This window comes from Carcharodon carcharias, chromosome 13 (genome assembly GCF_017639515.1).
Source record: "Carcharodon carcharias isolate sCarCar2 chromosome 13, sCarCar2.pri, whole genome shotgun sequence".
In the NCBI taxonomy this organism is placed as follows: Eukaryota; Metazoa; Chordata; class Chondrichthyes; order Lamniformes; family Lamnidae; genus Carcharodon; species Carcharodon carcharias.
Window position 1 is genome coordinate 45028669 of NC_054479.1, and position 27816 is coordinate 45056484.

General features: G+C 40.8%; 1 protein-coding gene across 2 annotated transcripts in view; it reads right to left on the reverse strand.

Moving 5' to 3' along the window:
* rfc5 (replication factor C (activator 1) 5) overlaps nt 1–27816 on the reverse strand; it is a 62440-nt gene that overhangs the window by 25494 nt on the left and 9130 nt on the right. For both annotated transcript variants that reach the window (XR_005944846.1, XM_041202908.1), the window contains exons 3-8: nt 18205–18341; nt 13333–13412; nt 11137–11210; nt 10212–10371; nt 4618–4699; nt 4400–4529 (exon numbers count right to left, since the gene is read on the reverse strand). Coding sequence is in view for 1 of the 2 variants with exons in the window: in XM_041202908.1 (XP_041058842.1) it covers nt 4400–4529; nt 4618–4699; nt 10212–10371; nt 11137–11210; nt 13333–13412; nt 18205–18341 (663 nt within the window). In the remaining variant the exon portion in view is untranslated. The remainder of the gene's footprint in view (nt 1–4399; nt 4530–4617; nt 4700–10211; nt 10372–11136; nt 11211–13332; nt 13413–18204; nt 18342–27816) is intronic.

A 27816-nucleotide genomic window follows, 5' to 3' on the forward strand; every position in this document is an offset into this window, starting at 1 on the left:
CCCGCTCCTCCATCTCCTCCTCAGCCAGCTCCTCTCCAGTTGCAGCGCCAGGTTCTGAAGTACACATTAGGCGACAACGATGCATGACAATCTCTGTGGACTATAATGCAGGGCTCCACCAGACTGGTCCTTGCACCGGCACCTCATTTTCAGCGTCCTGATGGTTTGCTCCATCAAGGTGCAAGTTGCAGCATAAGCCTGGTTAAACCTTCGCTCTACTGCAGTCAAAGGCTGCCGCATGGGTGTCATCGGCCTCTGCGGGAAGCCCTTGTCCCAAAGCAGCCAAGCCTGCAGCCACTGTGGCCCCTGGAAGACATCAGAGATCTGAGACCGACTGAGAATGGAGGAGTCGTGGAAACCATGCGCAGACCTGCAGGATGCATTTGTGGTGGTCGCACACCAGCTGAACGTCCTGAAGCCCTTGCAAGTGACATAGCTGACTGCCTGTTGTGACTGAGATCTGAGAGTCACAAGAGTACAGTCGATGGCACCCTGCACCTGTGGGAAACCCGAGATCTGGGCAAATCCTAGCACTCTTGCATCCTGGCTTTCTTGATCCCAGGCGAAATGCACAAAGTTGTGTGCTTTCCAAAGATGGTATCCGTGACCTCATGGATGCATTTGTGGCTGGAAGCTCGAGAGATCCCACAGAGATCACCTGTGGAGGCCTGAAAGAAGCCACTGGTTTAAAAATTGAGCGCTGCGGTCACTTTCACAGCCATGGGCAGTGATGCCCTCCATGTCCCCATGGCGCCAAATCCTGCAGCAGCTGGCAGATGTGACCAACCAGTTTACTAGACATGCGCAGTCTTTGGCTACACTGGTTCTCAGTCATCTGCAGGAATGAAAGGCGGCATCTATAAACCCTGGGTTTAGCTAGGAGCTGAACAGCGATTGCTCGCTGTGGTTCTTCACTCTTCAGCGGCATGAGCCCCAGTCGGCCCGTCTCCCTGAGACTGTTGCTCCTCCTTCTGCTCAGCCAGGTGCCTTCGTCGCTTTCTTCTCCTTCCTCTCCTGCAGGATGAAAGAGAGAGGCACATGGGTTAGCTTTGGTGTTCTAAGAACTTCTCGGTTAAGTCTGAAGCCCCTCAACGCATCCCGGTGAGTGCTGGCTACCACTTGGCTGGCCACAGTTTAGTGCCCTGCAAGGCTGCTTGAAATCCCACCCCACTCCACCTGACCAATTGGCAGCAGCTTTGCCCACTGGATTGCATGCTGTGCTCTTAGTTCAGATGCAGGCATTCTCCTAACCTGCACTGCAAGGCTGCACTGTTACCTTGAACCATGAGGGAGACTGGTCCAAACCTGAATGATGACATTGCAAGGGGCTGTGAGCACCTCCAGCAGTGACCGCTCCATGGCCAGCTTTAGTAAGGAGATTGTACAATATGCGCAGTTGTCCAACTGTTCTGCAGTCCACTAAAACACTCATTAGTTTGCAATCTGTGCCTACAGTGAAAAGTTCAGGAGCATTTGGTAGCAATTTCATGCCTCTGTGTTGCTCGAGCTACCGGATAAGCTAGAGACCCGACTCAAAGCACGCCAATATGGTTGCATCTGAACTGTCTCAGCTGCGGAGGAATGGTCACTCTATACAAGGTTTCCCTAATGCGTGGCTGCTTCCCTCCTTGCACCCCCACCCAATACGAGCTTGTGCATTACCAACATAAGCAATGCTGCCCTTGCCCCCCGCCAAAGTGCCTCAATCACAGTGCAGCCCTTGCCCCCCCCCAACACACAACTCACCTTATCTGCAGTGTAGCCCTTGTTTCTCCCCCAAGTCACCTCAACCGCAGTGCAGCCCTTCCCCGGCACTGCACTGTCAGCCAGCCGGGAAAAAGCAACTTGCCTGTGCCCTTGCCAGAATGTGTGGGCCTCAACTCTGAAGTCCAACAGGCGACCCTGGCGAGTGCTGTGCAATGTTACTGTGCATTCACCTCCAAGTTCCCCTAGAAGTGCAGCCCGCCAAGTGCACGCATTTTAAATGCTGTTGTGAAATACGCCGACATGCTCAGATGATCCAGCATGGGGGGATGATTCTGGCGAGCTGGACTTATAATGATATGTAGACATATTACAATGAGGTTCCTGATGTCCGACGGTGGAAAACGCAGCCCGGCATTGACGGGCAGAGCAGATGATTGCAAACTGGTTTCACGATGTTGTGAAGCCGAATTTTGGCCTTCGCGCCATATTGTCTGCTCACACCAAACACGCCCGATGCCAGTGGGCATGGAAAATTCCGCCCAAAGTCAATGTACAAGATCTTCATTCGTCCATAAGACATAATGAAGCTTTCTAATCAAATTTTCACAACTGCCTTAAGTTTTGCATATATATATTTTGAGAAGGCATTGTACAATACCTTTAACATGCTAAAACATCCCATGGCACTTCACAGAGGCATTATCAAAGAAAATATGACAAAGTCACAAATGGGGATACTTGGCTCATTGGTGGTCATCAGCCCAATCCTTGATCCTCGACCTCTCATCCTTGCAAACTAACCAGCCCTCCCCACTACCCACCAGAGGAGGCTAAGAGGTAGCCTAATTGAGATGTACAAAATTATGAGGGCCTAGATAGGGTAGGCAGGAAAAACTTATTTCCCCTAGCTGAGAGGTCAATTACCAGAGGGCATAGATTTAAGGGGATTGGTAGAAAGATTAGAGGAGACATGAGGGAAAACTTTTTCAGCCAGAGGGTGGTGGGCATCTGGAATTCACTGCCGAAGTTGGCGGTTGAGGCTGAAATGCTCAACTCATTTAAAAGGTACCTGGATCTGCATCTGAAGCGCCGTAACCTTTAAGGCTATGGACCAACTGCTGGAAAGTGGGATTAAAATGAGCAGCTAGTTTCTTTTTTCTCTTTTTGGCTGGTGCAGATACGATGGGCTGATTGGCCTCTTTCTGCACCATAACTTTTCTATGGTTCTAGGACAGAGAGGATGAGATTGGGCGGGGGAGCAGTCAGTTTGCAAGGATGAGGAGTCAAGGATTGGTGTTTTGAGAGGGCTGATGACAGCTGATTTGAAGGGGAGCACAACAGAACCTGAGGAAAGAGATCCATTAACAATGTCAGCCAGCATGGGAACCAAGAAGGGAAGTTAGGTGATCAGCACTACTGTGGGAATAAGGATGAGGGAGCAGATGAGTCTCATGGACACGATGAGCTTGGAGAAGGCACGAGAGAAGACAGGAAAGAAACTGGAGAAGGAAAAAAAGTTCAAGGATGGGGTGGTGGGGGAAACTTTGAGGAAGTTTGGTACAGGAGACTGGGGGAAAGAATAGATGTGGTCTCAATCTCGGTGACATAAAATGCAGTGAAGGAATAAATTCTATTCATTTATTCATTGATATCTTGATTTTGCATTAATGACTGTACTTCTGCTGGGAACAAAACATAATTAATGCTCATGACAATTTTGTTACAGATAAAATGTGTGTTTCGTTTTTCTTTCTTTGCCAATTATTTATTATTCATTCTACCCCAAATAGGAGGTCAAAAAATGAATCTCAAGTTTCTCCACAATCTCCATCAATGCTGTTTATCAGCCCAAAGTATGACTTCAGTGACTATCAAAAATCTTACGTTTTGCTTCTGTATGGTTTTCCACCTATACTAATAGGCCCCAAGTCCTAGCCACCTTGGAATTTATTTTAAATACTGTTTAAATACGCAGTCACCAAAACAGAACTATTCATGGTGAACTAGTCAAGATATAACGGTGAACCTTTTTAAACTTTAGTTAGCCACAATTCGAGAAATATCTGCACCTTTGGACTCAACACGAAATGAAGGATGTTGAGGCAACAAAGAGGATACAGTACAGATAATTGGGATGCTACCTGGTACGAGGAAGTACAAGGTAAAGATGAGAGAAATTGGGGCTGTTTTCATTTGGAGAGGAGACTGAAGAACAATTTGATGAAGGTGTTTTAAATTATGGAAGGAATGAGAAAGGGTAGATAGAAACAGCTTGTTTTCATTGACTGAGAGGCCTGGAATGAGAGGAAAGAGATACAAAATTAAATGTAAGATTTAGGACAGATAGCAGAAAATAAAACTTACTTTATTCTTATTCACAGGGTTATCAGGCTGTGGAATGCACTACTAGAGTTGGTGATTCAAACAGAGATTATGTCAACATTAAAGAATAGGTTAGATATGTGGCTGAAGGAAAAAGGGGGATTATCAGAATGGAGTGGGCAAACTGGATTATGTTTATTTGGAGGATAAACACTAAAGTGGACTGGTTGGGCTGAATTTTCTGTTTTTGTGTTTTAATTTCTAGGTAATTCCATGAATCAGGTCTAAACAGAAATAAGGTACAAATGTTAAATCAACACAAACATCAATATTACATGTACCCTCTTCTAGTTTCAATTCCAAAGGATACTCCTGTATGCAGTGGTGAAGTCTTTGTTTAACATCCAGTCAAGGATGTTTGCAATGTCTGATTTTAGTGGATGACCAGTACAGGTGTACACCGTATCTTCAGTCACTTTATCATATGCCATATTTGTGCTCTGTTTGATTCAGTACACAATTCGATTAGTGTCAAACAAGGAAATTCCAGCACTTCTAACTCTTGTACAACGCAAACAAATAACTGACCTGCAAAATATTCAAAGATCGACGCATGTCACCATTGGAAAGTGTCACAATAGCTTTCAGTCCATCTGGAGTTATGTTGACACTGTAACGGCACATTAACAATAACTATACCAGTAAGTTTGTCTTGAAAAATTCTGGGAGTGGTTCTTTATGGCCAAAATGTATAATACAGATTACCAGTGATATAACTACTCTCATTGGTGCAAGATGTATTCTGGGATATCCTTGTTTAAAAAAGTACATTTTTTCATTGAGATTCTTTCAACATATAAAAGGCATTCACACATCCTGCTATAGACAAGTGTTTCTAAGTGGTGTCCTTGTAACATCTTGGATTAGGCTTGACTAAAGCGAACAAAGATAGGATAAAGTGCTAACAAAAACAAGTTGCAAAATTATTCTGGAAATTTGAAATTAATAAAAAGTACTGAAAACACTCATCAGGTCAGGAAACATCTGTGGAGAAAGAAGCAGATTTAACATTTCGAGTGGACGACCTTTCATCAGAAATGGTGCTAGAAAAAAAAAAGGTTTCTTCTTTGGGCAAATAACCCTCAGCAGGACCATGGGCAAAGTGAGGAAAGGTTCAGCAGGTTGGGCCTATACTCAGTGGAGTTAAGAACAATGACGATCTTATTGAAACATAATAGATTCTGCGGGGGCTTGACAGGGTAGATGCTGAGAGTACGTTTTCCCTTTTGGGAGAACCTAGAACTACTTGCCATAGTTTCAACCATTTCTATCCTTTCAGGTGGCGAGAGGAGGTATTTCTTCTCTCAGAGTAGTTAATCTTTTCAATTCACAATCCCAGACCAGTGGAGGCAGGGTCATTGAATATACTCAGGGATAAGTTAGACAGATTTTTGATCTACAGGCAGGAAAGTGGAGCTAAGGGTACAATCAAATCAGTCATGATCTTATCAAATGGCAGAGCAGACTCGAGGGGCTAAGTGGTCACTCCTGCTCCTATTTCTTATGTTCTTATGAGACAGAGTGCTCCCAGAGTACATTTTTAGACAATCCCAACAATATGGGAGAATCAGGATAAATATATACAGAGGAGGACAAGTGAAAATATAAATAAGAGGGGCAAAATGGCAGTACGAGAATGGATTGGCAGCTAAGATAAAAGGGAATTGAAAGGTCCTTTACAGGCGTGTTAACAGTAAAAAGTTCTCAGTTGAGTGATTGGGCTAATAAGGGACAAAAATGGGAGACTTAATGGCGGAGGCAGCAGGCATGGCTGAGGCACTAAAATGAGGACTTTGCATCAGTGTTTGCCAAGGAAGAGGAGCCTGCCAAAGCTGCAGTAAACAAGGAGGTTGTCAGTATACTAGATTAAATATTAAAAACAGATAATGAGGGGTACTAGAAAGGCTGGCAGTACTTAAATGAATAAGTCACCTGGACAGTATGCATCCTAGGTTGCTGAGGGAGGTTAGGGTAGAAAATTACAGAGGTGCTGGTCACAATCTTCCAATGCTCCTTAATTACAAGGTGGTCCCAGGGGATTTGTAAATTTTACACCTTTCTTCAAAAAAGAGGATAAACCTAGCGATTATGGGTCAGTCAGTTTAATGTCAGTGGTAGTGAAGCTTTTGGAATAAATAATCCAGCAGAAAATTCACTACTTCAACAAGCATGTACTAATAAAAAGAGAGCCAGCACTGATTTGTTAATGGCAAATTGTGTTTGGATAATTTGGGTTTTTTGATTAGATAATAGACGATGGATGAGGGTAGTGTGGTTGATGTTGTGTATTTGGACTTTCAAAAGGCCACATATTATGCTCATTAGCAAAATTGAAGCCCAGGGGTTAAAAGGGACAGCAGCACCATGGATACAAAATTGGTTAAGGGATTGAGAAGAGAGTTGCAGTACATAGCTGCTTTTCAGACTGAAGGCAAGTATATAGTGTTATTCCCCAAGGGATTGCAGCTTTTTAAAAAATCACATACTTGGACTTGGATATGGGGTTAGAAAGCACATTTTAGAAATTTGCAGGTGACATGACACTTGGTATTGTAGTAAACAGTGAAGGAGATAGTAATAGATTTCAAGAGGACATAGGGCAGGGTTGGTGGAATGGGAGGACACATGGCAGAAAAGTGTAAGGTCATACATTTTGGTAGGAAGAATGAGGAGAGACAATGTAAGTTAAATGGTACAATTTTAAAAGTGGGGTGTAAGAACAGAGAAGCATGGAACTTTTGAGCATCAATCTTTGAAGGTGGCAGAACAGGTTAACAAAGCAGTACATAAAGCATATGGGAGCCTGGTTTTATAAATAGAGGCACAAAGTACCATATCCAGGAAGTGATGTTAAACCTTTAAAAAACATTAGTTTGGCACCAGCTGGAGTAGTGTGTCCAATCCTGGGCACCACACATTAGAAAGGATGTGAAGGCTGCAATGGTTCCATGAATGAGGGATTACAGTTACACAGATAGACTGGAGAAGCTGAGGCTGCTCTCCTTGGAGCAGAGAAGGCCAAGAGGAGATAGGGGTGTTTAAATTCATTAAGAGTTTAGAAACAGCAAATAAATATAAACTGTTTCCAATGGCTGAAGTGTCAATAAACAGAGGGTACAGATTTAAGGCGACTGATAAAAGAGCCAGAGGCGACATAAGGAAAAATTTTCTTTACGCAATGAGAGGTTAGGTCCCAAATGCACTGCCTGATAGGCTGGCAAATAATGGTTCAGTTCTAGCCTTCAAAGAAAAATGGAGTAAAACTTGAGAGAAAAAAATAGCAGGGCTATGTAAAAAGAGCAGGGGAGTGGGACTAACTCTTGCTCTTCAAAAGAGCTGGCACAGACTCAATGCACCAAATGGCCTCCTTCCATGCCGGACTATGATTCTATGTAAATGTTGGAAGAGAATAATCATCAGAAACTAAGTCTCTTTATTATGATTTAAACATTCGGAAAGATAAAGGACTAAAGAAGTAACAATTGAGGGCCTATAACTTGGAAATTTCCGCTTCAATTGAATGATACCTAAATGGTGATTCGTGTGGCTGAACTGGTTATCTTAATTGGTTGTATTCCTTTTAGTGGATGGTTCTTTGTAATATTTTAAAGCCATTTAAGGTCACACATTTTCACCAAAAATCAGGAAGATTTTGGTAAATTACAAAAGGCAATTAGAATATTAGAAGCTAAAGAATGTTTTTGAAAGTTGAGAGAAGGTTTAAAAAATATAAATTAGCAGAGCTGGGAAAAGTATTTAGATCTAAATCAGTAATAAAGGCTTTAAAATGTATTGCAGTAATTTTATAACTTGTTCCTTTGTGGAGTCAGGTATACTTCATGATCCAAAGGAACATGGTCAGCTAAGTGAAGGTGATAAAACTCACTGCAGGCATCTAAGCTGAAACTGGAGCATCAAAAAGGTAGAACATTCAAAGACTACAGTAGAATTGCCAACACAGGAGCAGCTGCCACTTAAGGAAAGGTTGTATATATGATGCTCATATAATAAAGAGGCAACTCTAACACTGCAAACCTATGGGTGATGTGTTAATATCAGCTGTAAATTAAACCATCCTAAGTCCGAACTGTAAGTTTGAAAACTGAACTTTGTTCTAGTGTTACTAAATAAAACTCTGTTAAATTAAGATGGTGATACATTTAAACTATTGTTCGGCATATAATTTAGTTTGCTGGATGATATTTTTACGATCATGATCAGTACTTAAACCCAGCATTAATTTTAGATGTTGTTAAATTGAAGTTGTCTTTGTTGATGAATCTGGGGCTGTATTTAATGAAGGCGACGGGTTAGAGAGTCAACGAGAGCTCTGCAGGGGAGGCCTACCAAACTTAAGTGCCACTCAGGCATTTAACTAGACAGCGGAAGGCCTTCCCCTGGATCAAGGACGCAGGAGACAAAAGTCCCACCTGACAAGACCTGCAGGCCAATCAGAGGCTGGCAGGTCTATTGAACAGCAGCACCACCAGGGAGGTGATGTTGTTGCCAGTACAACGCCTACCCCAGGCCTAGGATCATTGCTGGATGCTAGGTCACAGATGATTAATGGCGGTAGGGGGGTCGGCAGCAAAGGCAGGGTGATGGCTCTCAGCAGGCCCTCCCCTCCTCAATGCCAGATCCTTCGAGCAGGTATTGAGTGCCTTTGAACAAGGGACTCCCAAGAGCCTGTAAGCAACCCTGCATGCGTTTGTTTGTCATGCTCCCAGCATGGACAGCCTCCCGCCCTCTGCTGTTAATACCAGTTGCAGTGGAATGAAGCCCTTAAGTGGGCTTAATTGTCCACTTAAAGACTTCAATGGGTGACAGGACATGAAGACCCGCCGACTTAATCAGGGTGGAAGTGGGAAGGTGGCAGGTTCCTCACCCACAACCTTCATACCTGATTAAATGCCCCCACCCACAAATTCGCCATGGTAAGGGCATTAAATTCTGTTGATACAAGTCATTACTGATATCATAAGAATAATTTTATTCTCTGAAGATAAATGATTTAAGGGAGTTTATTAATGTTTAAAATAATGAATGGTCAGGAGTTAATTAAGTTAGAATGTTATCAACTCCAAATTTTCCTCAAAACATAACTTCTATCGAAGCACAAATTTGGTTATAGAATTTTAAAAAATATTTTCCGTTGATTGGTCATGACCAATGTGGTACAATCATGATAGAGGATCACTGTATTCATGCAACAACATCTACACAGAGTGAATACTTGATTAGTTAGTGGGAAGATGGAATGGGACAATACTTCAGCATTTTAACTTGAAGACAATGATTTTAATTGAGTCATGACAGCCTACTCCTCAAGTCCGGTGAACTCCATTTTTATTCCTACAACTGTTTAAATCTTGATCATAAATATGCTGATTCGAAAACACATTAAGTGGAGGCCTAGGCACTTTCCCACGTGAAATGGAAGTCAGAAAGGAAAATCACTGCAATTGCATGATTACTAGTGGCCCGTTTCACACCACTACTGCTGGAAAATTAAGAGCAGGTGCACATGCTTTCTGAGCAAAGAATGTGATTGCAGCGACACCTAATTGAAAGACAGCACATAGATAGTGATTAATACTTTTTTAAATAAAACAACTAAAAATAGCATCAACAGGCATCAGCTGGGCGGATTTTTATCTGAGCAACCATCTCTTCTACTCCCACTTTAAAAACAAGAAGTGAGACTAGATTTCCATGTAGCTAAATTTTAGAAGATGCCAAGTAAGCAGGAATGGTGGTAAATAATTTGTTCTTTGTGGAATGCTGGCAACATTTTTATTAATGGCACAAGAGTGGGTACAAGAAATTTGCAGCCTACAAACTGGGGAGTTGTAAAAATGCTATTTTGCAAAAGATTAGAGAATACCTAAGTTACTACTGAAAACAATTTAATGAAGAGCAGGAACAACAAAAAAACCCAGCAGATTTTAAAAATAATCTCTGCTTAAATGTCTTTTGCACATCTCTGCCAGATAGTAGATTTCACTACAGAGTAACTGATAGCAGAAATTGATGGAAGTTATATTAAAAAGTTCATTGGACAGTATAATTTCTACCTTAATTTTCTGCAGTTATACATGGGGCAGTACCATTCAGAGACTCACTTTTCTTCTTTGATGACAAATTCCAATCTTGGAATCATCTGTTCTTGTGACAGCGGTCCAAATCGGAACCTGGTACATCGAGACTGTAAAGCAGGGATGATCTTTGACAGGTAGTTACAGATCAGGCAAAATCTGGTGTTTTCTGTAAATTTTTCAATAACTGCACCACAAACAATTAATTATTTTTTAGTTTGGGATGTAGAAAAATAGTACATGTAATAGGCAAAATAACTTTTTTGGCTGGGTTTAAACATTGAAAGAAAACATTCTTCATTAGCTTCTAAAAGCAAGTTGCTATTTTAAATGCAATTAATACAACATCCAATCATAATTCTTTTGAGTAATTAATTTTCACAAAATTAAATACAAATATGTTGCTAATTAAAGTTTATAGTGCATGGTAAACAACAATATTATGTGCATTTTCAATTATTTCCGTTCCATTTGAATAGTCCATGAAGGCATGCCGTATATTTGAATGCATTCAAAACGATCCAGATTTGTAGCTAAAAGTAAGAAGCTTGGGGGCAGTGTGGTACAGAACGTGCAGAGCAAATTGTTGCTACTAGGGAAAAGCAAAGCTAGGGTTACCCAACAGGGAGGGGAACCAAACATGAAATGAAGTAATTTAGAATTTGTTTTGTATTCAAATGCTAGCTCATTATAAAAATATGATATGTGCTGTGTTATATGTGTTGAAAACTACCCCCTTCCCAACCTCTTTGGTGCTGTAAACTACACATGTCCAGCTAATTTAGCTCCGGTTATTAAAGCACTGATTTGCATAGCTGCCACAATGGCAAACAGTTGAAAATATAAACATTCATCATGGCACTAACAGTGCTCGCCTTAAATGTATGATGAAAAGAACAAAATTGGGAAACAGGCTAATCGTTCCATTAAAATTAAGACTTCCAGCTCTTACCCCTTCTGAGAGCATTTTGAGCATCTTGAGTCATGGCATCTGCCTCATCTAGGATAACAAGCTTGAAACCTTTTCTGAAAAAAATATTTAAATATTTGAATCTTTTCTTGTGAATGGTTCAAGGCTGATAACACTCAATGGTCAATGAGTGAGGCTAACACTAAACATTCTGTATTAAATCACACAAGTGATTATTTGAACTAATGAAAGTAGACAGAAGATATCTTAAAATAATACATTGACAAATAGTTGCTGGGATACAAAAATGAAGATGTAAATAATCTTAATCACCAAATAATTGGCCATAGGTCACGTGAACCTGGACAGTGTGTGTCAGATCTGAGCAAGCACTTGCTCAATATCCCTACACAAGCACTTATTAGAAGCGGGTCAATCAGGATTGAGAGGCTTTACCAACGTTCCTCCCCTTTCCAGACCCAGGAATATTATATATAACTGGAGCATCTCTATTGCTAACCTGGTTGATAGCAATTCACAGCAGAGGTTCAAACCTGGGACTATATGACATCTATATATTAATCTCTGCCTGACATTGTACTAAGCCATACAGACCTGGTAGGACACAGGCTTGGTCCTCTGCTGTGAAATTATATCAACCAGGGCAGCCTATATTTATCGGTATATAGCTTAAGACAATCGAAATATTCAGAAACGGAGATATTTAAAAGCAAGATGAGTCAGGAAACCCAAAGTTCCAAACTTTTCACCCCATTTTAGAGTGTACTCTTATCCCTATAAATTTATTAAGCAGCCTGAAACAAGGTCAGAGCTCAATAACTGATAAGGCAAAGACAAGTAATAACTATTTCAACACAAATTAACTGCACATTTACTATATCAGTTATAGGCCAAGAAAAAATTATATACATGCTCAATGGCAGACCCACTAGAATTGTTACTGCTTTTCAAATAAGTGGCAATTGAACTGACACCCGCTGAAAACATGTCTTGACATTCAGTACATATTTTAAACTACAGATGTAACAAAAAGAATTCCTGGGTAGAGTTTCCACTAGTAATACCTACAGCATCAGGGCAAAATTAGCTGAATCAGCGCATAAGAATGAGGATTTTTAAATGAATTGAGTTTTTTGCTAGTCTAAGATTTACTTCAGCCAGCCCATAAAAACTGACTATGCCCCAGTCAACACAGCAAGATTCTGCTGGTTAGGGAAGGTTCTTTAAATTGCAGGCACTCATTCACAGGCACATTTTACAAGTTCTTTTTCTCAAGTAACAAATATGTAATCTAACAAAGAAATTGATTAATATACACCAATGAAATTAGATGCTGCCAAATGGATTTTTAAGAAGTTGTTTTCAATGATCTTAAATCAAATTATTCACAGATGCAAGACTGGACATGCTTCGTAAAAATGCTAATTTTGCTGATAAACCTATTTTCAGCTGTATGAATTAAACTATATCAGGTTACCATTCTTAAATACATCAGCGAATACTTTTAATGGAAAGAAAATAAACAATTACATTCTATTATACTGCCCAGTTGCACTGGGGTTTTACGCTTGTGATTTTGTCAACTAATTTTATCTTAAATTGTCACATAACCAGCTAAAACTCTACCCGTGTCTAGGTGATGCTCCAGTTATAACTGGGAAAAGCAAACCATCAGACATCAGTGCCATTTTGCAAGAACACAACTCTACTGGAAATCCCTAGTTGTTCAGTGAATAAATGCATCACATAGTATGAGATAGATTCAGTATAGTTTGATATTGATCCTTACCCAGCATTGATTTACTAAATTCAGATAGGACTGTAGGCACTCATCATCAAGACTAAAGTATCTTATCAGGGTTCTTGAAGTAATAATTGGTCAGTGGCCTCTGCTGGAAGCGTGCATGTTGATGTTAGTCAAAGGCAAGATTCAGTACTTATGAGGACCCCATAAGCGAATAACCAGACATAACTAACACTCAGTGACCATGCTTACACATGACGAATGTCCACTGAAGCATATACTGATACCATACTCTAGCAAGTTGCAGCCTTCAGGAAAAGAGATAAGGAGCTGTGTTACAAAGCTTATCCAAAATTACTTGCTGTTCTTTCAGTCACAGCTCACAATATCAAGATCATCAGCACTTCATAACTGAATCAACGCTGTTTGTAAATAGACTTTTCTTTATGAACTGAAATTATTCTAGTGCTTACTTGAAAATGGTTCTGGTACTGGCAAAATTCAGTATAGGTCCACGTACTATGTCAATACCACGATCATCAGAGGCATTCAGCTACAAAGAAAAATAAATAAGTCTTAAATGGCCTCATGGCAAATACACTATTTCTTAAACAACCCTGATGTAGGTAGGGCTCAATAAATTTTGTTGATAAATTAACTGTACCCTAAAAATCAGTGCCATTTTTAGGTCATTAATTTATTATTAAAGAAACACTCATTTTCCTAATTTTCATTATTACTGTTGCAACTCAACTTTAACTAAATCACAGCATCTGGGCCAGTGTTACTCCTGAAATAGCAGTAAAGTAGAACATGAAACTTTTGAACTGTGAAAAACACCCACTGATTGCAATGTTGTATAGCTCAAAGATTTCTCTGTAGATACAATGAAATATTTGTGGTGTGTCACTGGGAACAATTTCAGCAGCACACAAGCCGCATATCAGCATATTAGCTTAAGTACAATTTTCCCCCATAACAATGTGCCAATGGGCTAGATATACTTAATGTTACTATTGAATTGAAGGAATTATTACGCATCTCTACTGTGGAATTTTCTGGTTCTGACCCACAAATTATTGTGTTATGGACAGCACTTGTACCAACTACATCTATTAGCAGTAGATTAAGTAATAGTGTTTAATACATATATAGGTACTTATGGAGGCAGAGGTGTTTTCATCAATGTGCTTCTTGGCTATACTGGCTTGCTAGCATTTACAAACTGCACAGTTATCATAGATTTTCTTAACATGGATTTATTCAGCAGAATTTTGTTCACTCTCAGAAATTAAACATGAATAAAAAACACAAGTGGTAATTTTGAACAGCACAGCTAAACTAAGTTTTGAAAATAATTATTTTGTACTCCAATTTTGGACCTGCACAAAATAAATCAGCCTTGAGAGCTCTAAACATACTAGGATTCAAAAATTTGGGACAGAACAAGGCTCTGTGGTTTCAGTGTATGAGAAGTTAATGAAATTAAAGAGATAATGAAAATTTCACACACACGGGATTGAAAACTATTATTGGATGAATGGGACTTTTTCTACTGATAAGACAATCCACGATGTTAAACAAGTTACAATTTAAATCTAGTATTTCTTTTCACCTAGGTTTTATTGAATTGTTAAAATCCTAACCACTTGTCTTGTTTTAAAAAAAGTTCTACAGTAAAAATACTTTTACGACTACCTATTTAAATGCATAAACCTGGTAGATTTCTCTCTTATCAACTCTTCTTGAAGGTACTGGCTCATGCATTGTTTTACAATTACTTGGCACCTCTCCAATATCTTGCCGTACCCATTTATCATTTGCAAGTCTAGTTAGCATATGTTGGCAAGCTTTTGGACCATTATCATTCAGAGCATTACAGTGAGCTCAGACCGATTCCCACCAAATTTTCAGACAAGAAAGAAACTCTGGCTCATTATTACCCTTTCCCAACCCATTACACAAGCTTAAGCCAATTATAATATTCTTAATCCTTCCCAAATTACTTTACCCATTTAATATACTTTATTTCCATATTTTAATTTTAAAAGTCAATTTATAAACAGTTCATGTAAACTTGTCCATTTGTTTAAGGACAACTAAATATGCATTGATCTACAGTATATCCATGGAAGAACATTTCATCTGAAATGAAAGCCAAAGTTATAAACTTAAAGCACAATGCAGCACCATGCTATACATACAGTTTTAGTTTGTTTCAACATCAGTTAGAATTAACACATGCCGTGTTTTACGACTTTCATCTTTGTTAAAGATTGCTAATCCTTCTGATTGCCCCAGATCTCCTGGGCGACGTGATCAAAGGAGCTCCCTGGCCTCACCAATGCTGCTGCAAGCTAGACACTAAGTAAGTAATAAGGTAAATGAGCTTGTGGCGCAGATTGAAATTGGCAGGTATGATGTGGTGGGCATTATGGAGACATGGCTGCAAGAGGATCAGGACTGGGAACTAAATATCCAAGGATATACATCTTATTGAAAAGATAGGCAGGTTGGCAGACCTGGGGTTGCTTTGTTAGTAAGAAATGAAATTAAATTGACAGCAACAAATGATGTAGGGTCAGATGATGTAGAATCTGTGTAGGTAGAGTTGAGGAACTGCAAAGGTAAAAAAGCCATAATGGGAGTTATGTACAAGCCTTTGAACAGTAGTCAGGATGTGGGGCACAAGATACACCAAGAGATAGAAAAGGTGTGTAAGAAAGGCAAGGTTACAGTGATCATGGGGGATTTCAATATGCAGGTAGACTGGGAAAATCAGGTTGGTAGTGGATCCCAAGAAAGGGAATTTGTGGAATGTCTACGAGATGGCTTTTTGGAGCAGCTTGTGGTGGAGCCCACTACAGAACAGGCAATTCTAGATTTAGTGATGTGTAATGAGGCAGATTTGATAAGGGAGCTTAAGGTGAAGGAACCCTTAGGAGGATGTGACCATAATATGATAGAATTTACCCTGTAATTTGAGAGGAAAAAGCTGGAATCAGATGTAATGGTATTACAGTTGAATAAAGGCAACTACAGAGGCATGAGCTGGCCAGAATTGACTGGGAGATGAGCCTAGCAGGATAGACAGTGGAACAGCAATGGCAGGAGTTTCTCGGAGTAATTTGGGAGACACAGCAAAAATTCATCCCTAGGAAGAAGAAGCATACTAAAGGGATGACGAGGCAACCATGGCTGACAAGGGAAGTCAAGGACAGCATAAAAGCTAAGGAGAAAGCATACAATGTGGCAAAGTGCAGTGGGAAACCAGGGGATTGGGAAGCCTACAAAGACCAACAGAGGACAACTAAAAAAGAAATAAGGAGGGAGAAGATTAAATATGAAGGTAAACTAGCCAGTAATATAAAAGAAGATTGCAAGAATTTTTTTAGATATATAAAGGGTAAGAGAGAGGCAAAAATGGACATTGGGCCACTGGAAAATGACACTGGAGAAGTAGTGGGGAACAAAGAAATGGCGGAGGAACTGTGGAAGACACGAGCGACATCCCCAAAGTTCAAGAGTGTGGGGGGGGGGCGGGGGTAGTGGTGAGTATGGTGGCCATTAGCAAGGAGAAGGTGCTAGGAAAACTGAATGATCTGAAGGTGGATAAATCACCTGGAGCAGGTGGATTACACCCCAGAGTTCTGAAGGAGATAGCTGAAGAGATAGTGGACGCGTTAGTGGCGATCTTTCAGCAATCACTCAAGTCAGGGTGGGTCCCAGACCACTAGAAAATCGCTAATGTAACCCCCCTGTTTAAGAAGGGAGTGAGGCAAAAGACGGGAAATTACAGGCCAATTAGCCTGACCTCGGTTGTTGGTAAGATTTTAGAGTCCATTATTAAGGATGAGATTTCAGAATACTCGGAAGTGTATGGTAAAATTGGGCAAAGTCAGCATGGTTTCATCAAGGGGAGGTCATGCCTGACAAATCTGTTAGAATTCTTTGAGGAGGTAACGAGTAGGTTAGACAAAGGAGAGCCAATGGATGTTATCTACTTGGACTTCCAGAAGGCCTTTGACAAGGTGCCGCACAGGAGATTGCTCAGTAAGATAAGAGCCCATGGTGTTAGAGGCCAAGTATTGGCATGGATAGAAGATCTGGCAGGAGGCAGAGTGTGGGGATAAGGGGGTCCTTCTCAGGATGGCGGCCAGTGACTAGTGGAGTTCTGCAGGGGTCAGTGTTGGGACCACAACTTTTCACTTTATACATTAATGATCTAGATGAAGGAACTGAGGACATCCTGGCTAAGATTGCAGATGATACAAAGATAGGTGGAGGGACAGGTAGTATTGAGGAGGCGGGGAGGCTGCAGAAGGATTTGGACAGGTTAGGGCAAAGAAGTGGCAGATGGAATACAACGTGGGGAAGTGTAAGGTCATGCAATTTGGTAGGAAGAACAGAGGCATGGACTATTTTCTAAATGGGGAGAGAATTCAGAAATCTGGAGTGCAAAGGGACTTGGGAGTCCTAGTCCAGGATTCTCTTAAGGTTAACTTGCAGGTTGAATCAGTAGTTAGGAAAGCAAATGCAATGTTGGCACTTATTTGAGAGGACTAGGATATAAAAGCTGGGATGTGCTGCTGAGGCTTTATAAGGCTCTGATCAGACCACATTTAGAATATTGTGAGCAATTTTCGACCCCGTATCTCAGGAAGGATGTACTGGCCCTGGAGAGGGTCCAGAGGAGGTTCACAAGAATGATCCCAGGAATGAAAGGCTTAACATATGAGGAACGTTTGAGGACTCTGGATCTATACACGATGGAGTTTAGAAAGATGAGGGGGGATCTAACTGAAACTTACAGAATACTGAAAGGCCTGGATAGAGTGGACATGGGGAAGATGTTTCTATTAGTAGGAGAGACTAGGACCCGAGGGCACAGCCTCAGAGTAAAGGGAAGACCTTTTAAAACAGAGATGAGGAGAAACTTCTTTAGCCAGAGAGTGATGAATCTATGGAATTCATTGCCACAGAAGGCTGTGGAGGCCAGGTTACTGAGTGTATTTAAGACCGAGATAGATAGGTTCTTGATTGGTAAGGGGATCAAAGGTTACGGGGAGAAGGCGGGAGAATGGGGTTGAGAAACTTATCAGCCTTGATTGAATGGCAGAACAGACTCGATGGGCCGATTGGCCTAATTTCTGCTCCTATGTCTTATGGTCCATGATAGTGGCCCTGAGGCAACTTAGTTCTTTGCAGCCCATCTCCTTAAATAGAATGCCTTTAAACACGTCCTGGTTTTACGGACTGCTAATAGGATAATTAAAGCTGCATTCCACTGTATGATGCAATGCCACATTGCAATATTTTAGGATTCAGAAATATTCAGTTGTTACCTCTAAAACCATTGAGTTTAGCTCTTTGTCCTTATACAGCCGTTTGGCACTGGCCAAAATAGTAGATGTTTTCCCAGTTCCTGGTGGCCCATAGAACAGCATGTGAGGGAACCGGTCTTCACTGATAAACCGCTGAACTGAAATGAAGCAAATCCAAAGGATGTAATTTTGGTCTTGTATCGCCCAGTTTTATTGTTAAATGTAGATTCAGCTATGTTAAATGTTTCACAAATATTTTGCTAACTATATTAATTCATTATTTACAAATATACAGACCTTTAAAGCAAGCCATTTTAATATACTCTTAAGTATGTAAAGTCTATGTAATTAAAAATCTTGCAAATAGCATATGCCTAAAGGGCATGGGATTAGGCAAGTGCCACACTCAAAATCTGGTCTATCTCAAGTTTCATATTCAATCACATTGATAAAAACATTTCACAGCATGTCATCACCAAAACAAAAGCAAAATATCGGAATGCTGGAAATCTGAAATATAAACAGAAAATGTTGTAAACACTCAGCAGATTAGCCAGTTCTAATGAAAGGTCATTGACCTGAAGCATTAACTTTGTTTCTCTCTCCACAAGTGCTGTCTGACCAGCTGAGTGCAGCATTTTCTGTTTCTATTTCACAAAACATCACCGTTAGCTCAGCAATGCCAACTGCGCTCAATACGACTGGTAAGAAAACAACAACCAACAGGTAATATAAAGCCAACTAGTTAAACAGCTCAAAACGTTTTTGTAAGTGGTTTTAGCAGCCATCTTAGTATCTCACTAACAATCTTTTAGTTATTAATTTCCATTATAATCCCCAAATAAATCTTCACCACAAAAATCTGTTTTACCCTAGAACCGCACTAACCTTCCTCCTCCATTAATTGTTGGGAAAATTCCCGGTTCCGCAAACCCGACTCAGGAGAAGGTGCCCCGGGTAGGCTAATTTTCATTCCAGGGACAGATGTTAACAGGTGTCAAGCCTGCCGCCCCAGAAAGAGTCTGGAGGCAGCCACAGGGACTGCCAGGTGAAACAGCGGACTGTGAAAGACCCACCTCGATGATCTGGGACTTTGTCCCAGGTGTTTAAAAAAAAAAACCAAAAAAACAGCCTTCCAGCCCTCACCACCCTTCCCATGCCATCTCATGCCTACCACCCCATGGCCCTTTATAGATCCATATGCCAACTTAGTGCCGATCCCCCCGCACCCCATTCTTTACCCTTACCCTTGTCCACAAAAAGCAGGACAAATCCAACCCAACCAATTACCACCCCATCAGTCTACCCTCAATCATTCACAGTGCTGTCAAGCTGCACTTACTCAGGAACAAAATGCTCACTGACGCTCAGTTTGAGTTCCGCCAGGGCCACTCAGCTCCTGACCTCATTACAGTTTTAGTCCAAATGTGGACAAAAGAACTGAACTCCAGAGGTGAGGTGAGAGTGACTGCCGTTGACATTAAGGCAACGTTTGACATTAAAGTGTGGCATCAAGGAGCCCTAGCAAAACCACAGTCAATGGGAATCGGGCAAAACTCTCCACTACTTGGATTCATACCTGGCATAAAGGAAAATGGTTGTGGTTGATGGAGGACAATCATCTCAGTCCCAGGACATCACCTCAGTGTAGTGTCCTAAGCCCAAACATCTTCACTTGCTTAATCAATGACCTTCCTTCCATCATAAGGTCAGAAGTAGAGATGTTCACTGGTAATTGCACGATGTTCAGCACCACTCATGACTTCTCTGATCCTGAAGCAGTCCGTGCCAATACATAGCATAACCTGGACAACATTCAGGCTCGGGCTGAGAAGTGGCAAGTAACATTCATGCCACACAAGTGTCAGGCAACGACCATCTTCAACAAGAGAGAATCCAGCCACCTGTCCTTGACATCCAATGGTATTATCATCACTGAATCCCTCACTATCAATATCCTGGGGGAGTTACCATGGACCAGAAACTGAACTGGAACAGCCATACTGTGGCTGCAACAGGAGGTCAGAAGCTGACAATTCTGCAGGGATTAACTCACATCCTGGCTCCTCAAAAAGCCTGTCCACCATCCACAAGGTACAAATCAGGAGTGTGATGGAATACTTTCTACTTGGTCTGGATGAGTTCAACAATACTCAAGAAGCTCAACACCATCAAGGACAAAGCGCCCGCCTGATTGGCACCACCTCCAACATTCACTCCCTCCACCACTGAAGCATAGTTGCAGTATTTACCATCTACCAGATGCATTGCAGAAACTCACCAAGGCTCCTTTGACAGCACCTTCCAAACCCATGACCTCTACCACCTAGAAGGAAAAGGGCAGCAGATGCACAGGTAAATGCAAGTTCCCCTCCTTGAAACAGAGCAGAGGTGGGCTGCCTGAAAGGCCAGCTTTGGTGTTCTGGCACTTTGTCCCAGCTGTAAAGACAAACAAGAAAAAAGAAACAGCCCTCTAACTCTCACCATCTCCCCCACGCCCCATGTCCACCCATGCCATCTCATGTCCAATATGGGCCCTCATACCCATCATGCCAACCTGTGCCCCTTACCCAGCCCCATGGCCTCTGTGCAAACTCATGCTAACCCATGCTCCCCACCCACTACTCCTTACCCTTATACCTTCCATGCCAACTCAGCATGGGCAGATTCATGACGCATACTGAGGGGAAATAAAATAAAGTTCTAAGCGCCTAATGATGAAATCACTAAAAGTTTTCATGGTAAAAACCCACTCACTACATTTATATTCCTTCAACTGCTTAATCCCTTATAAAAACAAGCACTTGTACTCATAGTCCCACATCAAAGAATCTATAACCACTTGGAGCTGTCAATCAAACTGTTAATTGATAGGCACCCCACTGTGATAATGACTGATGCAGCACAAATCCTATAACCCTCAGGCATATGTCAACAGAGTGAAATAGCAAGCACGGATTTTCTTTAAATTGCAGAATTTTATTTTAAATATTTGAAGGTTAGGAGAATTAAATACCTGGATAGCTCCAAACGATTGACAGCCCAAATGAGGTTTAAATGCCTTAACAGCTTGATAGTTCCAATGAGTCTGACATTTATCTACTTTCTATATAAATTCATGTCAATTTTTAACAATCCGAAAGGGCACCAGACCACTCCGAAAGGGTACCAGACTGCTCCAAAAGATGCAGTGCAGTTTCTGCAGTGCATCTGGTAGACGGTACATACTGCAACTGTGCGTCAGTAGTGGAGGGAGTAAATGTTGGAGGTGGTGCCATTCAAGTGGGTGCTTTGTCCTTGATGGTGTTGAGCTTCTTGAGTATTGTTGGGGCTGGACTCATCCAGGCCAAGTAGAAAGTATTCCATCACACTCCTGATTTGTGCCTTGTGGATGGTGAACAGGCTTTTTGGGGAGTCAGGATGTGAGTTAATCCCTGCAGAATTCTCAGCCTCTGACCTCCTGCTGCAGCCATAGTATTTATATGGCTGTTCCATTTCAGTTTCTGGTCAATGGTAACCCCCAGGATATTGATTGTGAATTATAGGTAGTGTCCCTGGACCTTTCCAAAAGGGCACCCTACCTCTCCAAATAACTCCATCAGCTTTAGACCTTCTCTTGAAAAGTAATAAAGCCCACAAGTTGTGTTTTGGACAAGCCACTAGCGAAAATTGGATTTGTTTGAAGGCAGCTTCATTTTAAATGTGAAAATTTAATCCACCCCGTTACCCCCACCCCCCACAAAAATGGTGGGTGCTGGGTTTGGGAGTGGGACTTCTGGATAACGGATCTCCAGCGCCATTTTGGCTAAGACAGATACCCTCTCCATCTTTATGAAACTTCAGGCTGTAAAGCTTACAGCATTTGGCAATTAGAAACCTGATAAAAGCATACATTCTTAATAAAGAAAAGTTAGGCATTTGCATAGCTGATTTTAGATATAATCAAAATATGGCTGCACAAAACCCAAATTAATTATTGCATTCAAGATTGGGGGGTGGGGAGGAATGGGCACAAGGAAGACCACTCCAGACACTTCCTCTTGTTATTACGTTTCTTTTGGTCAGCCAGTTGTCTGACAAATCCTGAAACCCATTACTATGCCTAAGAATCTTCAAAACAACTTACTGAGTAATCCATATAGATAGTCACTCTTTGTCTCATGAGGAATGCTATACAGATGCATCCTACATCCCCAGCCCTTAAGAACTTAGGCACAAATTATCAGCCAAGTCTTACAGCCTACAAATCATTTAAACATGCAGTTTACCAACACAAAGCAATAGCAAGTGTCTCACTGCTTATTCAGCCAAGATCATCTTATTAATTAACCCTTTATCTTGCAGGGGTTATCTGGAGCCGAGTGGGTAATATTACAGCAGTCAGTAATGAACCTAATCCACCATATGCCATTAAATGTTCCAGGGATGGTTCAATCATTAGTACTTCTCTGGAATTCTGTGGACCTACTTAGCTCCAATCACAGAGGGGAGACTTGGTTCTAACTGTTCACAGTCAAGATGCTGTAAGACCAGAGCCCTGTGGTTTATTGACTGCAAATGGTTAAAGGATACTGAAGCACCGGACAGAGTGCAGAGTAGGGCAGCTAGGATAACATCAAATTATAATGCATTTAGTTATAGGCTCTGTTAGTTATTTACTTTGGAGAAAGGTAGGCTTAAAAGGACTTATGAGTGAAATGTTTAAAACAATGAAGGGACCAGATATAGGCCAGTTAGGTGTTGTTTGAAATGAGTAGGGATGGGAGGATGAGGGGTCATGCTGGTCCTTTGGCCTTGCCCTTATGCTAACAGGCTCATTATGTCATTCAAGTTCTGCAGGCCTCAGTTCCAACTTCTCCAAGTGCTTCTAAGTCACAACCATCCTCCCAAAGTACTGGCAGTCTTCTCCTGTCGACCCCCCAACCAACCACCCCACCCTGACTCCATACACTCCGACAACCCCACCTCTGTGCTCCCAGACCACAGCTTTGATCCTCTCAAGTGTTCCCAGACTTATAAGAAGGGTGAGCAAACAGTATTAAGCCCAGCATTCAGTCAGCAGAGCAGGCTCACATAGTTCATTCACCACCTTGCTCCCTTTTCTCGTTGTTGCAGCAAGAGAGAAAAATGTATAAAATTGGAGCCGCTTCAAAAAGAAACTTTTCTCAGATCATTTCAAGCAAGCTTCCACAGACTGTGGCTGCCCATGATTCATCATAAATCACAACTAATTAACTATTATAACTAAGAAATGCTCTTGTGGAAACTCTATACTCACCACTGTTTGAGCAGGAAATGACACCCTGTTCAAAATATCTAATTTCTAATCGAACCCTTTGCCTACTGGTTTTATAGGCACAACCCCTCTTCCTGAGTTCCTATTCATTTCAAATAACATTTAACTGGACTTTATACAGTTATTTCATTATTTCAAATTTTTCAGTAACCACCCTTGCTAAGGCTACTTTTCTCCAAAGTAAATAACTATAATACTTGGAGGTTATTTTACATAACTAAGAACTCTACAATTTAGTTTTATCCTATCTGCCCTACACTGCACCATTTAGCATGTGCAGTGAATAAAACTGAGTAGAAATACTCCAAATACAAGCATAGCAAAGCCTTAGATAACCCAAGAGTAGCACTCTTCATTTGTACTTAATAGTGCTATTAATACAACTTTACATCCCATGAGCTTTTGCTAGAGCCTCTCAGGCAGTTTGTGTACTTTTAAATGAGTGACCTTTTAAATGAGTTACTTTCTTGATTCATAACTTTGACGGGTACTTTTAAATGATAAATCATGGCCCATGAATTCCTAAAACAAATCCTTGACACTGCACTTGTTCACATTAAATGGCATCCACCACACACAGGTGTCATTCACCTAATTTTCTACTTTAGCCTGTAACCTATTGATTTGGTCTGAATTACTAATTCCTGCATTTTCCATAAAGCTGAGAATTATTATATTTAAACCTCCTGCTCTCTAAATCATTAATAAAGGTCCCAATATAGAGCCCTGTTGAACTCTGATGTAAATAGATAGCTTCCCATTAACAACCCTCTGTTTTTACGGATTCAATAAATGTTCTAAAAGTAAAATTCCTCAACATCTATTTTTCCCCCTATGTGGTATTTTATCAAATAATTTTTGGAAGTTAAGGTATATCTTCAGTCACAATGCTCATCACTCTCTCAAAGAATTCAATAAAGTTACTGAGTCAGGACATAAAAGTTTTCCAAAGCCATAAAATATATTTTATTAACTGGTTTCAGCCAGTTTCAGTCTGTCCAGAAATTTTGGTTTTCAATCCTAGTTTCAGTTTTAGTTTCCTCAGAAACTGGTAGAGTCAGTTTCTGATCTTAGTTTCCTTTTTCAATTAGGATTTGTCTCAAAAAATACAAGCTTTAATGCCACAGATTCCATCGAAAATCAACCCCCTTGGGAAAAAGAAAGCTTTATAATGGTAAATTCTTATGTATGACAGTTTCAAAATATAGCAGTTATCATTCCAAACATTTTAACAAATAGATTATATACTGCACAGGTAACCTTTTCATATTTCATTATTACACATTGTACTTACAAATTATATGGGCTTAACCAAGGCAAAACTAAATGTAACAGGATTCAAACTGCCTTCTCTCCAACATCCTTCCTTTAAACTCTGGACAGAGCATCAGCAATCACGCTGAGCATCTTGTCAGGAAAAACAATTTTTAGGTTGAAGGGTTGCAGCAAACTCCAGCGAAACATGTGGAACTTCTCCAAAAATATCAGTGGATTACAATCAGTATAAATTAATGTCTCTGCTTGATTATTCAAAACATATACTTCAAATTGTTGAAGAGCCAAGACAAGACTCAAGCTTTCCTTCCCAATTGCAGGGTATTTTCATTGTTACATTTTAAGTTTTGAGAAATAACTGACTGGATGCTCTATAACAATATCATCACCTTATTGCAACACCTCTCCTACGACTACACCACTAACATCAATAGCGATTTTGAATGGTTTATTGAAATTTGGAGCAGCCAAAACAGGTTCATTTATTAATATGGCTTTTAATTTCTAAAAGACAATCTGACAATACTCTGTCCAGTTAATTTTTATATTTTTCTTCAGTAAGTTTGTTAATGGAGCAACTACCGAGCTGAAATTGGGAACAAACTTCCTTTAAATCCTACATATTCCAAGAAGCCGATGTATTTCCCACGTTGTTTTAGGGACAGGAAAGTCCATAGCTGCTTGAACTTCAGCTTCTCAGGGCAACACTCAACCTTGCTCCATGACATATTCCAAATAGGTGACTTTGGCCTTGGCAAACTCACTCCACCAAATCAGCTTTCTGTAGTCTATCAAATACAGCACTCAGGTGTTCCACATGCTCTTCCCAAGTGTTACCATAGACAATCAATATTCACACAGTTAGGCAATCTGGCAAATGCTTAGGTTTGATAATCTTTGAAAAGTAGCTGGTGCATTCTTCATTCCAAATGGCATAACCTTACATTGGTACAGGCCATCTGGGGTTACAAAAGCAGAGATTTCTCTGGTTTGATCTGTTAGTGGAACTTGCCAATAACCTTTTAGCAAATTGATCTTGCTAACAAAGTCTGAATTTCCAATGCAGTCCTCAAGTTGGGAAATTGGATAAGAATCAGTTTTGTTACAGAATTACTTTACCGGTAATCAATGCAGAATTTTAGTGATCCATCAGTTTTGGTACCGGTATGACTGAAGATCCATCGGTTTTGGTACCAGTATGACTGGAGAACTCCAGCTACTTTGATTTGGTTCGATAATATAATTGTCCAGTAAAAACTTAATGTCCTCTCTGACTTGAACCAATTTTCCAGGATTGGGTCAGTAAGGGCTTTGTTTGATGGGTATAGCATTTCCCACATCAACATCATGCATAGCTGAAGAAGTTTGCCCCAGTTTCATATTTTTAGCAGTTTGGCTATGTCACTGTGAGACTTCTCTGGAAGATGGTGTAATATTCTATTCACACTTTTTTGAACACCTCCATATGGCTAATTTCATTACTGGGGGTTCAATCTGAGAACTTTCAATCCCTGACTCATAGTTTGAACCCTCAAGTGTATTCATATTACCATTTTCCTCCTTTACTACCTGGAGTGCACACATTGGTTGACTAGCCTCCCTGCCATAATACCATTTCAACACATTTATATGGTACACCTGTTGATATTTACTTCTGTCCTGGGTACAAATTACATAGTTTACTTCATTGAGTCTCTTTTTTGTTGAGGAATAATAATGTCCATTAAACCTAGACTTCAGTGGTTCACCCAGCAAAGGTAACAGAACTAGTACTTTATGCACAGGTTTAAAAGTTTGAGTTTCAGCTGCCTTATCCATTTGATTTCACATTACTTGTTGGGAAACCTTAGATGCTCCCGAGCTACTGCGCATGCTTTCGACAGTCTTCTTCAAAACTTGGGCATACAATCTAAGGGAGTAATTTCTTCTTCCTGAGCCATAACTTTCTCTTTGATGAATTTAAGTGGTCCCCTTACTTCATGCCATAGACAAACTCAAAGGGACTGAAATCAGTTGACTCATTAGGTGCATCTCTCAAGGCAAACAATAAAAATGAAATTTCCTTATCCCAGTTCTTGGATATTCAAGGCAATAAGCTCTAACATAGTTTTTAAGGTTTGATGGCATCTTTCCTATGCCCTCCTATGCAAGTGATTTAACTGCTTTACTCCCAAGTTACAGTGTGTCTCCTAGAATACTTGAGATATGAAATTTGATCGCTGATCAAACTGAACTTGTGTAACCCATATCTGATGAAAAACGGAATTAACACTTCAATTACCACCCTTGCAGTAATTTTTCTTATGGGCAGAATTGGGTAGACAAATCCATGATGGTTAAAAGATATTGATACCCCATTGTGGTTTTGGGTAGGGGCCCACACAATCCACTAGAACCCTACCAAATGGTTCATCAAAAGCGGGTATCGGAGTCAATGGAGCTGGTTTAATCAGCAGCTGGGGCTTTCCAGCAGTTGATATATGTGACATGTCTTACAAAATGCAAGCATATCTCTATGCAATTCTGGGCAATAAAAGTGCTTCAGTATTTCAACCCAAGTCTTTTTTATTCCTAAATGACCTGCCACTGGAATCTCATCAATTCTTAAAATTTCCCTGCGGTAACCAGGAGGGTCAACAATCTGATGAACTATTGCCTACTCTTGATCCGTTATGGTATGGGGCTAGGCATCTGAAAGTGTTGTATCACTTTTCCTGCCCTCCTGACATCCTTGAATATCTTCGGCACTGTCTCCAGGTTCAAGGGACCTGCTGCTTACGTCCAGGGCCAACTTCATCCAAGTCTTCCCATCCTTGGCAAATCCTGCAGCAGAACCTGCTGGTAAGAGTCCAAGACCCTGAGGGGGAGGGGAGATGTGGAGGCAGCCCTCCCAGATTTCCTTTCCGTTCCTGTAATTGCTGACGCTATAGGAATCAATGTACAGTTCAACATTTTGACCCCGCCAGGGTTACTTTAACTAGAAACCCTTCTTTTGACAGATTCGGCACATCAGACTGCCCACCCTCTCTGAATGGCTAGGAAACCCAGAAGCAGGATGATAA